Below are 12,794 nucleotides of genomic sequence, written 5' to 3'. Positions count from 1 at the left end.
GTGACAGGATCCTCAGCTGAGAAAGCTGTTCCATTTAGCAGGAGTGAACAAGCCCACCAACTTGTAAACAAACTCCCCCCCCCCCCCCCCAACTTTCAGTGGAGATTTTAAAATAAAAATGCGCCACACATCTATTCTTTCTATTCTTAAATGCTTTGTTCATTCATCTCCAACCTAGAAAGTTCCTGCTTTATCTAAGATCCCTGCTGAGTTGTCTTTCAGACTGGCTTTTCAGCCAGGTTGAATATATTTGAAAAGGGAAAAAAACAAACCAAGGCATTTACACAGGGTTAGTCTAGGAGCTAGAAGCTAGCTAGGATTAATACCATAAACCGAATCTGATCCTGGCTGGTTCTCTCTGATGATAGGCTAGCATTTGTCCTTAAATTATAGATTATGTATATTAAATTTTTAAAAAAGTTTATTTTGAGAGAGAGAGCATGTGTGTGCGCTCATGCTTGGGATGGGAGGAGGGCAGAGAGAGAGGGAGAGAATCCCCAGCAGGCTTTGCACTGTGAGCGAGGAGCTGGACATGGAACTCCAACTCACGAACCGTGAGATCATGACCTGAGCCAAAATCAAGAGTCTGGTGCTTAACTGACTGAGTCACCCAAATGCCCCTATAGATTATATTTTTGAACTAATAATTATAAGGTAAAAACAAACACTCTGGACTAATGACTATAAAGACAGATCTGTACCCTAGTGATTAAAAAAACAAATCTTTGTTAGAAAATTAGTTTTCTCAGCTTTTAGGATGGAAGGAACTCCAGTAGTCCTTGAGATTCTTTGGGAGTTTCAGTGTTTGAGATAGCCCAATAAAACTGAAACTTTAGTCCACCGGAAGACTAAAATATTAAATTTCTTTGTTTCTGGCTTGAGTGCTGTCAACAAAATCCTGATTCTCTTATCTAATTATAGATGCCGGTCAGTAGTTAAGTGCATAATTAAAAATAGGAAAATTATTGGGGCACCTGGGTGGCTCAGTTGGTTGAGCATCCAACTTCTGCTCAGGTCATGATCTTGCGGTTCGTGAGTTTGAGCCCTGTGTCGGGCTCTGTGCTGACAGCTCAGAGCCTGGAGCCTGCTTCGGACTCTGTGTCTCCCTCTCTCTCTGCTCCTCCTCTGCTCATGCTCTGTCTCTCTCTCTCCTTCAAAAATAAATTAAAAAAATAGGAAAACTATTCAATAAATACAGTTGCAAAATATTTCAAAATGAGAGAGCTAGGGGATCATAATAGATGTTCTTACTGATGAGGATAGATTGGGAAGTATTGCTGTAGAGGAGGGTGAAAAGTTGGGCCTGGTTACAATTTTTCGGGGAAAGTAGCACAGAGAAGTGCTGCCAGCAGGGAGCCAAAGAAAATAAATTTATGTTTAAAGAAGAGTCCCTAGTGGGAGTTTGGATTGAATAATAACCAATATTAAGCTCGAGAAACACAGGATAATAAAGGGTGAATAAAAATAGTGATTTTTAGAGGTCCCTGGGTGGCTCAGTTGGTTAAGCGTCTGACTTTGGCTCTGGTTATGATCTCACAGCTTGTAGGTTCAAGCCCCACATCGGGCTCTGTGCTGACAGTTCAGAACCCGGAGCCTGCTTCGAATTCTGTGTCTCCGTCTCTCTCTGCCCCTCCCCGGCTTGTACTCGGGCTCGTTCTCAAAAATAAACAAACATTAAAAAAAAAAGAAGTAGTGATTTTTGAAAAATTTGTACTTTAATTCTGTGGCTTAATATATAAATGTCATATACCTATGTAATCCACATTGCCTATAACAGTTACCAGTGGGCTTGAGAAATCTGTTCTCTGTGTTTTCTGTGACTTCCAGCTAGTTCTTTTTCCAGGAGTCAGCAACAAATAGCTCCTCACACTGTTTCTGATGCTGGCAGCTAAGATGTAAATTGTAAGTCAAAGTTTGCAAACCATTGTGAGTATCACTTGGCTTATGAACAAATCGGTGAGGAAATGGAACTGCTTAAAAGAAGTTTGTTGAAAAGGTGGTAGAATGGCAGAATTATACTAAAGAAATCTTACCCACTAAAAATTACATAAAGGACTAATCTTGCACTGAACAGTTCTAAAATTCTGTCATTCTGATCTGTTATTTTTAAAAACGTCAAATGTTTTATGAGGACTTTAAGATACAAAACAGATGAACATATGGGAAGGGAAGCAAAAATAATATAAGAACAGGGAGGGGACAAAACAGAAGAGACTCTTAAATATAGAGAACAAACAGTGTTGCTGGAGGGATTGTGGGAGGGGGGATGGGCTAAGTGGGTAAGGGGCATTAAGGAATCCACTCCTGAAATCACTGTTGCACCATATGCTAACTAACTTGGATGTAGATTAAAAAGTAAATAAATTATTAATAAAACAAAAAATAAGATAAAAATGTCACTCAAGGGTCATTTTTTTCTCTGAAACCTAATGTTTGCCTGGGATTAAGTTCTTATGTTTTCTTATAACCTCCTTCCACCCTCCTTCCTTCCTAGCACTTAAACTGTGTGTTAGACCAGTGGTTCTCAAAGTGTGGTCCCAAATTGCAGCATCAGTATCACTTAGGAACTTGAGAAAATGCCAGTTCTTAGGACTTACTACAGACGTACTGAATCAGAAGCTCGGGTGAGATGTCCTTTCATCTGTGTTTTAGCAAGGCCTTCATGTGATTTTGATACCCACGAAAGTTGGAGAACCATTGCCTTATACTCTTACTGTCAACATTGTTCCTTTATAATGGACCACGCCACTGTAGTTCTTAACATAGTGTGGCAAGCACAGTAGATACTTGATTATTTTAGAGCACAGGTGTATTTTGTCAGGAGCTGTTAGGACAACTGTGAGACATCATCTACCTTGTAAGAAAACGTGGGAAGAAGAGACTAAAATATTGGAGATTTGTCCTTTCCTCGTTTTATACCACAGTTGCTTGGGAAGCCTGCACAGAAAGGTCAAGAAGTATGGACCAACAATAAGATAAAGCTGGGGAACCAATGAGCTATAGTTTGGTACATTATGACATGAGTAATGGGCCTTAGCAATTGTTTCCCCATCATACTGTGAATGTAAGAGTAGAAATCCTAAATGTGATTGTAGGGAAGAAACTTCATAGCTAGGAAGGCTTGTTAGCATTACATAAATACAACTTAAATTGCCTTGTTAGGACTTTTTGGTGAAAATGAGTGATTCTGGTTACCAAGGTTTTTGAAAGATTGATTTATTCAGTATAAATATTTAATCCAGGGCACTGAGTCTTCTTTATACCCCATGTCTATATACATTCTTCATGTTCAGCAACTTTGATTTTTCTTTTTTTTGTAGGCACAGAACTGTTACATAGTCAAGATCATGTCTCTCCTAAAGCACCTTATAGAATAATAATAAATCAGAATGAAGGGACATTAAATGGAGACATAAACCACCTGTTATGGGAGTATGGGGGAATAGTTAAGACTTTGGGGATCTAGGCAGGCTTTGAGGCAGTTACTTTGAAACTTTGCTTTTTTTTTTCCTTTTAAGTATTTTTCCATAAGTTTGTTTACTTTCAAAGCTTTGACCAAATGTTACGTCAAAGGCCAAAAAAAAAAAAGTGATATTTTAGTTTCTATTGTGCCTTCCTCCAATGAACTCAAAACTTCTCAAAGTGAGATTTGAGTAGATCTGACATCTATATTTTGAATGGCAGCTGCCTAATTAATGATGTTTTATTCCTTAAGACTAGGGTGGCCAACGTGTTGTTGTTGTTGTTATCCTAGGATAATTATTGTTCCCCCTTCATGCTCAAGAGTATCCTGGTTTGAAGGAAAGATTATGTGGTCACACCAATCAATTAAGACTACATGGCCTTTTAGGGGACGATACCATATACCTAAGATATGATAAAGGAAGACATCTTTGTCTTTTGGGCTATTTTTCCTAGGAAACATTTTCTTAAAGTTTTTTTCAAAGGTTTATTTATTTTTGAGAGAAAGAGAGAGAGATAGAGACTGTGAGCTGGGGAGGGGCAGAGAGAGAGGGAGACCCAGAATCTGAAGCAGCCTCCAGGCTCTGAGCTGTCAGCACAGAGTCCAATATGGGGCTTGAACTCACAAACCATGGGATCATGACCTGAGCTGAAGTTGGATGCTTAACCAACTGAGCCACCCAGGTGCTCCACCTAGGAAACATTTTAATTTTCATATAGTTTGGTGTTAATATACCAAAGTGTAATTTAAAAAAATCAAAATCTGTGTAAGGCCTTAGATGAAAATCTTGTTTATATTATGTAAATACAAGGGAGCAAGTCAGTAGCCCTCCTTTGTACAAAGTATACTAGAATGTGCTAGATTCTATAGGTATCTAGTTATTCTCCCTTCTATTTTCTGCTTTAAAGGGGAGAAAAAGATCATCTGAAAAGGATCTAGAAAGTATTTAGGTAGGAATAAGTCTCATAGGGTCAGAAAATATCCATTTGATTACAATTTCTACTTTTAATTGTAAGTCTAACTATACCTGAACTAATCAGTAAACTAGCAAAAAACTGAAGTCATTATTTAAAAAAATTTTTTTAATGTTTATTCATTTTTGAGAGAGAAAGAGAGACAGAGCACAAGCCAGGGAGGGGCAGAGAGCGAGGGAGACACAGGATCCGAAGCAGGCTCCAGGCTCTGAGCTGTCAGCACAGAGCCCTATGTGGGGCTGGAACCCATGAACCAAGTGATCATGACCCGAGCTGAAGTCAGACGTTTAACAGACTGAGCCACCCAGGTGTCCCTGAAGTCATTTTAAAATTAGCTAGCTGCAAAAAACAAAAAACAAAAAACAAAAACAACAGCTTAAAAGGAACAAATTTTGGCCTGTTATAAATTGGGTCTTGATTCAGTTTAAGCACCAAGTATGTGAATATCTCCTAGATGCATAGCACCAGGCTAGTGATATATGGTATAGCAAATACAAAGCAGCATGTGATTCTGACTTCTCTTGTGAAGATTTGTGGTATGGTTGAGGTTGGACACTTGGTAAGTTTAAATGTGGTGAGGCATAAGAAGTAGCCTTAAAACAAAACAAACAAACAAACAAACAAAAAAACAGCTAGAAAGAGATTTCAATGGTTGAAGGGCAAGGGGTAACATTTAAAAATGAACAGAGTAGCAAAGAATAAGGTGTATATAAGATTGGAATAACCTGACTTCTATAGAGTTAAGAAGGGAGATTTGGAGACATGCTCCAGACTCAGCTTCTCATAAAAATTATATCTTTTTTGTTTGTTTTGTTTTCTAAAGTAGTCTCCATGTCTAACATGGGGCTTAAACTCACAACCCTGAGATCAAGAGTCACATGCTCTACTGACTGAGTCAGATGCTCCTAAAAACTGTATCCTTTTTTTTTTTTTTACTTCTTTTTAAAGTTTTTATTTTTTAATTTACATCTAAGTTAGCATATAGTGCAACAGTGATCTCAGGAGTAGATTCCTTAATGCCCCTTACCCACTTAGCCCATCCCCTCTCCCACAACCCCTCTAGTAATCCTGTTTGTTCTCCATATTTAAGAGTCTCCTATGTTTTATCCCCTTTCCTGTTTTTATATATTTTTTTGCTTCCCTTCCCTTATGTTCATCTGTTTTGTATCTTAAAGCCCTCGTATGATGAAATCATATGATATTTGTCTTTCTCTGACTGACTAATTTTGGTTAGCATAATACCCTATAGTTCTATCCACATAGTTGCAAATGGCAAGGTTTCATTTTTTTTGATTGCCCAGTAATACTCCATTGTATGTGTGTATACACACGCACACACACATATATACCACAACTTTATCCATTCATCTATCGATGAACATTTGGGCTCTTCCATACTTTGGCTATTATTGATAGTGCTGCTGTAAACATGGGGGTGCATGTGTCCCTTAGAAATAGCACCCCTGTATCCCTTGGATAAGTACCTAGTCGTGCAATTGCTGGGTTGTAGGGTAGTTCTATTTTTAAGTTTTTGAGGAACCTCCATATTGTTTTCCAGAGTGGCTGCACCAGTTTTCATTCCCCAAAACTGTATCTTTTAAACATGGAAGGTTTGTACAAAATTAATTGAAGAAGGTTGATCTGATGGTCATGTAGTACATGACTTGGAGTAGGAAAAAAATAATCGGAGGATAAAGAATCTGATTAAGGGGGCGCCTGGGTGGCTCAGTCGGTTAAGTGTCCGACTTCAGCTCAGGTCATGATCTCATGGTTTGTGAGTTCGAGCCCCACGTCTGGCTGTGTGCTAACAGCTCGGAGTCTGGAGCCTGCTTCAGATTCTGTGTCTCTCTCTCTGCCCCTACCCTGCTCTCGCTCTGTCTCTCTCTCTCTCTCTCTCTTAAAACTGAATAAATGGGAAAAAAAGAAAAACAAAAAAGGATATGACTAAGGTTACTGTATTTCCTCCACTAATAAGGGAAATAGGCAAAAAAGCCCTCTAGCCTTTTGGTTGACAAATGAGGATATGAAAACAAGGAAGACTAAAAAACCAAATGAAGCTGGTCACAGGAAGGATATTCTTTATTTAAATAAATAAAAACATATTAAGATGCCAACAATGACTGGAGTTGTTATCTAAAACTTGACAGTTAAGATTCCCCCAAAGTTTGAAAAAGGACAATACATTTTCTGTCTGCTGGCTCTTTAATCCACAGCTTCTCCATCAGTTTTTCTGACCTATGGGTAGAAAGAGAACATTAAAGTAGTGTCATTTTTTATAGTGTTTTTATAGAAGACCTAAGCTCGATATGTGTTAGTTGCATTTCAAATAGAGTTTTAGACAGTTCTTTCTCCATACTCTGACTTAAAGGCATTGGGACTTTCCTTGCATTCTACTATTTGGTGTGGAGAAGGACTTAGAGTAGAAAATATGGTTTATTTTTTTAAAGAATAAAAGTTTGTCTAAGAAACTTTGAAGATTTAGAATACGACATTAGTGATTAGTTAAAACTATGTTAATATCATAGAACTATGATATTGTTAGTTTTTTTTTGAGAGAGTGCAAGCATAAGTGTGAGAGGGGCAGGGGCAGAGGGAAAAGGAAAGTGAGAATCTTTTTTGTTTTTTAAATGTTTATTTATTTTTGAAGGAGAGAGAGACAGAGTGTGAGTGGGGGAGGGGCAGAGAGAGAGGGAGACACAGAATCCAAAGCAGGCTTCAGGCTCTGAGCTGTCAGCACAGAGCCCATCGCGGGGCGCGAACTCACCGCGAGATCATGACCTGAGCCGAAGTCGGATGCTCAACCCACTGAACCACCCAGGTGCCCTGAAAGGGAGAATCTTAAACAGGCTCCACACCCAGTGTGGAATCCGACTTGGGGTTTGACTTCCCCAAGGTCATGACCTGAGCATAAATCAAGAGTCAGACACTTAATTGACTGAGCCACCCAGGGACCCACTAGTTTAAAAAAGTTACGCTACCTTTTCTCCAGGACTTATAGTTGTTAGGATGTTTTTCATCCATAGTCTCTTTTTTTATGTCTCCTGAGTCACTGTAGAAGATAACCAAAAAAGGAAAATTAGTTGGAGACCAGCACTGAAGATTTAGTTTAGATAACCAGTTCTAGGGGATTAAAATTACTTTATAAAAAAGGTTTATTTATTTATTTTGGGAAAGAGAAAGGGAGAGTGTGCATGAGTGGGGGAGGGGCAGAGGGAGAGAAAGAATCCCAAGCAGGCTCTGAGCTGTCAGCACAGAGCCTGGTGTGGGACTCCATCTCACAAACTGTGAGATCATGACCTGAGCCAACGTCACAAGTCAGATGCTTAACTGACTGAGCCACCCAGGTGCCCCAGAGATTAAAATTACTATATTATTGTCAGAGTAGGAATTATTGACTTCGTGCAAGCTTCTGTTTATACAGTCCCTTTGTACTTCCCATACCCCTGTACATGTGGTGGGTAATTCCATTGATGGCTTCTCTCTCTCTCTCTTTTTACTTTTTTAATTTTTTTAATGTCTTATTTATTTTTGAGAGACAGAGACAGAGTACATTCGAGTAGGGGAGGGGCAGAGAGAGAGGGAGACACAGAATCTGAAGCAGGCTCCAGGCTCTGAGCTGTCAGCACAGAGCCCGATACGGGGCCTGAACCCATGAACCATGAGATCATGACCTGAGCTGAAGTGGGACACTTAACCAACTGAGCCACTCAGGTGCCCCTCTAACTCTTGTTTTTAAGTTTACTTATTTTATTTCGAGAGAGAGAGAGCGAGAGAGCAGGGGAGGGACAGAAAGAGAGGGAGAAAGAAAGAATCCTAAGCAGGCTCTGCACTGTCAGCACGGAGCCCAGTGTGGGACTCAAACTCACTACCCAAGAGATCATGACCTGAGCCAAAACCAAGAGTCAGATGCTTAACCTACTGAGCCACCCAAGTGCCCTGGCTTCTCTAACTCTTAGATGTGCCCTTCAAGCTTGTTAGGTTGGGGATCCTTGTTAGGTTGGTTCATGTGTAGTATAATAATTATTTTCCCTTTACAATTTTAGGATTTTTTTTTTTATTTTTGAAAATATAAGATAGAATTGAGAACCTGTGTAATCAAGTCCTTAATGGATTAAAGTCCTAAGTGGAGCCTTAGGGAGGGAATGGAGGTACTCAGAGCCCATGAGTATAGATTTTTAAAAATTTATAATTGAAGTTTAGGCATCTGCCAGGTCTATGACGTAGTGGCCATCTAGCTTTAAGAATTGAACTTAAAGGTATTTTTCTCTCTGTTCCAATAACTTTAAAAAATTTTTTTAGAGAGAGTATGCAAGCGAGGGAGAGAGGCAAAGGGAGAGAGAGAGAAAGAGAGGGAGAATCTTAGGTTCCATGCTCAGCACAGAGCCTAATGTGGGACTTAATCCCATGACGCTGGGATTATTACTGAGCCAAAATCTACATGCTCAGCTGAGTGAGCCACCAGGTGCCCTACTATTCCAATGACTTCTGTAAGATGATTTATCTTACCTTTCACAAACCAGCATTTTTGGAGCAAATGTCTTAAGAACAAATAAAGGAGAATGATATGTGTTATCTAGAAAGGAGGAGAGAGGATGGAGATGTGATACAAGTACTAAGCATTTTTTTTTTAATTTTTAATTTTTTTAAAGTTTGTTTATTTTATGAGAGAGAGGAACGCATGCTGAAGGGGCAGAGAGAGGGAGAGAGAGAGAGTCCCAGCAGGCCCTGCCCCATCAGCATGGAGCCCAATGCAGGGCTCGAATCCATGAACTGAGAACATGACCTGAAGAGTCAGACACCCAACCGACTGAGCCACCCAGGTGCCCCAGTACTAAGCATTTTTAGATTGTTGCAGAGAAAGCTAGTTGGCAGCAGAGATTTGAATCTCTCTTCCATAGTTGTTGCTGGGAATTGCCTGTGCCGCCAGGGACAACGTTCCCACCAGTTTTACCTTAGGTGTGGCCATATGATTAGTTTTTGCCAATGGAATGTGAGTGGAAGTATTTTCTTCTGGGTCAAGCTGCTTAAGAGGCACCTGCACCTCCACTGTCTTTTTGTGGCAGTTTGGGAAGCCAAGCGTGGAAGGTGACAGTCACAGATGAAAAGAGCCTGTGGTCTCAATCTACCATCCCCACTGAATGCTTGCATTGGGCTACACAAGGAAACTTCTGTTGTGTTAAACCAGGATATCAATACAACTTGAACTTTATCTGTTAAAGGAACTTGCATTATTCTAATACACACATACATCTTTATTTAATACTTATCTTATAAGGTAGGTGTTATACCTTTATAGGTGAGGGAGATGTGGTTGAGAAGTAACTTTCCTTATGGCCACAGCCTATAGTTGAACCTAGACTGACTGAAAAACTAGTGAATTCTTTATGGCATGCTACATTTTAGAGAAAGGATATCACTTGAGATGGGATAAATCCAAACCTTTTAGACTACACGTTTCAATTTATACCAATACTTTTTTCTATGGAAAGTGACCAGATATTGGTAAGGTAAGATTCTTTAAGCTGTTATAAATGATTTTTGGTTTTAATTAGATCCCTTTTTGCTGGGTTGCTTCTCCAGATGCAGATGAAATTCCCAGATTTATTTGACTGTGTTGAAGGATTTTGTGGGAGGAGTATTAAGACTTCATTTATCCAGGACTACAGTACTTATCAGCTATGAAGGACTTAGGGTCCAAGCCTTCACTTATGGCTGTGTTCACTGTTTCACCCTTGCTCACCTATGTTCCAGACATCAGGGTCTAGAATCTGATTGGCAGTATTAGAAAGTTTTTCATTTGGCTCCAAACTCGGAGAAATAACCTTTGGAAGATTAATGGCTCTGAAATAAAGCAGATCAGAAGTTGTAGAAGCAGAGTAGAAACTTCCTTTTGTTTTTCATTCCTCTTAGTGGGCTAAGACTTCCCTAGTTATGAAATATGGAGGGCATGGGGCAAAAGAACTTGATGCCACTCATCTATCCTCCCCCCCACCCCCCCCAAAAAAAGACTTACCATCATCTACAGCAGTTCTATTGACACAGTTAGCCTCATGTTCCTTGAGCCTTTTGACTGGGACCACATGGCAAGCATTATATTTGCAATTAGCCATCTTTTTAGCTATCTTCAGATTTTTCTAAAAGAAAAAGGCTCTTGTGAAATGGCTATTAGGTTTTGCCTGTATTCTACCCTCCATTCCTTTCATGAAATGCTGAAGACAAACCATTTCCAACATTAAGAACTGCTAAGTGCTATGTATGGTCAGAAGCTTGTTCTTTTTTTTTTTTTTTTTTAATCTTTTAACTTTTTATATTGAGCTTATATTTCTTCCACCAGTGATTTAACATTTTTTTAAAAATTTATTTATTTATTTGAGAGAGAGAGAGAGAGAGAGAGATTAGAGAGGGAGAGAAGGAGAGAGAGAATCCCAAGCAGGCTCCACACCATCAGCACAGAGCCTGATGCAGGACTGGAACTCACAAACTGAGATCATGACCCGAGCTGAAACCAAGAGTGGGATGCTTAACCGACTGAGCCACCCAGATATCCCAACATTTTGTATTAACCAGGAAAACGTACCTTTCTACATGATGCCAGGTGGTACTGTAACCTGCTGGCTGGCATCCTGTGGTTTGGGTCATAAGGACATATTTCTAGGACTTCTGGCTCCATGAGGCCTAAATAGTAGGAACCTTGGGTTGACAAAGAAAATATTGACATTTAAGATCAAGTAGTTTTGACATAGGCCTACTTTCTGTTCTCAAAAAAAGAGGCAAAGATATGGGTATCTCCCTATGAAAGTTTTGCATGTTTAAAGCAATAGCCTAGTCAGCTAATAGGAGAACTTCACGGCTTACATGCCTTGGAAAACTAAAAATTAACATTTATACATATATTTTAGTCTCATGGGTTCTTTTGAATAGAATTCTGTGCCCCCAAATAGAGTATTAAACAGACAAGGCTCTTTGGAAAGCTCACAGTACTGGGGTAAGATGAAATTCACCATCAGCTTGAGTGTTCAGGAAAGCAAGGCTGGGGCAGCTGGTTCCTTTACAGTTCAGCATTGCTCCCTTCCTTCTCTTTGCCAAATCTATCTAAATTAAGCCCTTTGCTAGACAAAGATGCTACTTGTCAGATCAGCATAGCCCTTTTGGGGAGAGGGGAAGAGAAGAATGAACAGTATCATGTTCAAGTTCAGGCTACTTTATAATTATCTGCGAATGCCAGTCTGAAATCTTTAAAGTTGTACGTATCAGCATATGAAGACTCCTAGAAAGAACTAAGAATATACCATCTCAAATCTGCCACATTTGACTGCCAATAGGAGGCCTACTTTCCCTTATGGCTAGCTGTCTTTAGCTATCCTAGCAGACATTCACTTCAAGGACTCCCAAGTTTCCAGGCAACAGCTACAGCTGAGATTTCTGCAAAGCAGGGACAGCATAGTCTGATTGAGATGGGGGGGGGGGGGGAGGATCAAGGCAGAGTGGCATAAGAAGGAAGGATAGAAAAGTGCCTAGAATAGCCCATTTCAATTCTGCTTTGGATCATGCCTAGGGCATAGACAAAGGGCACAGAGCTAGACTGTTAAATGTCAGATTTTCCTGAGAGCATTTAGATGATTAAGTCCAGGGATTTACACTCAGGTGCCTTTCAGGAACGCAAGCCAGGGTGGCCCTTTCAAGCTTACACTGCATGTTAATGATAATATTAGAGCCACGAACACTTATTATAAAGTGAATTGGCTTTCTGGAAAATAACACCTGCAGTATAATCCAGTATCATACAGTTATCTTTAGATTCTTAAAGATAATAGAAGAGCTTTAATACTAAAATGTAGTCTTCAGATAACCCCAAACCCTTATTTTATCCAGCAGCCTAGAAAAGTATAAAGTTTGATCAGACTGATAAGGCTGGTCTTAACAAAGAGTGCTTCAAAAGTGGCAGCAAGAATTGGTAAGCTTGGACCATTTGTCTAATTATCGATAGCTGAATATCCCATGTTGGGAGGCCAAGACTATAATGGAGGCCATTTGATTTAATACTATTAGACTTGGCGAGAATGTTGTAGCCTCGAAGCTACTTTGACAATTAAACTGAGTCTAGAGGCCTTTGAGATCTCTTACGTTATTCTTGAAGCAGTGTCTCTCAAGAATCTGAAGGGAAGTGTGTCTGAATCTGAAGAGGGAAACAATCCTACAAGTCAGAACAAGGCAAATTTCGCAGAAGTTTGGGGTGAGGGAGAGCAAAGTACCTTTGTCAAGTGATGTAAATCAACTTTCTGTTCAAGCTACTCAATTCCTCTTCTCCCACCATATGGTCTATGGTTTCTCAAGAGGTTTGGAAGTTTTTGATGTCA

General features: G+C 39.7%; 1 protein-coding gene across 1 annotated transcript; it reads right to left on the bottom strand.

Moving 5' to 3' along the window:
• Positions 1 to 6,498: 6,498 nt before the first annotated feature.
• On the bottom strand, positions 6,499 to 12,794 carry LOC109249256 (gametocyte-specific factor 1-like). Its single transcript, XM_053895567.1, has 7 exons — positions 12,690 to 12,794; positions 11,015 to 11,127; positions 10,447 to 10,571; positions 10,178 to 10,278; positions 8,944 to 9,010; positions 7,416 to 7,486; positions 6,499 to 6,672 (listed from the first exon to the last, which is right to left on the bottom strand). Exons 2-7 carry the CDS (start codon positions 11,105 to 11,107, stop codon positions 6,659 to 6,661), a joined length of 471 nt encoding a protein of 156 aa, XP_053751542.1. The 5' UTR covers positions 11,108 to 11,127; positions 12,690 to 12,794; the 3' UTR covers positions 6,499 to 6,658.

Source organism: Panthera pardus, unplaced genomic scaffold, assembly GCF_024362965.1.
Source record: "Panthera pardus isolate Hobbes unplaced genomic scaffold, ASM2436296v1 HiC_scaffold_6, whole genome shotgun sequence".
Classification (NCBI taxonomy): Eukaryota; Metazoa; Chordata; class Mammalia; order Carnivora; family Felidae; genus Panthera; species Panthera pardus.
Note: the sequence above shows the minus strand (reverse complement) of the source record. Positions and strands in the feature narration are given on the sequence as shown.

Bases quoted from the DNA above. Each gene is read 5' to 3' on its own strand.
- LOC109249256 (XM_053895567.1), bottom strand. From the start codon at position 11,107: ATGGAGCCAGAAGTCCTAGAAATATGTCCTTATGACCCAAACCACAGG. The intron at 10,572-11,014 runs GTACGTTTTCCT...TTTTTCTTTTAG, and splicing joins ACCTGGCATCATGTAGAAAG to AAAAATCTGAAGATAGCTAA. The intron at 7,487-8,943 runs GTAAGATAAATC...TATCTTCTACAG, and splicing joins AAAATGCTGGTTTGTGAAAG to TGACTCAGGAGACATAAAAA.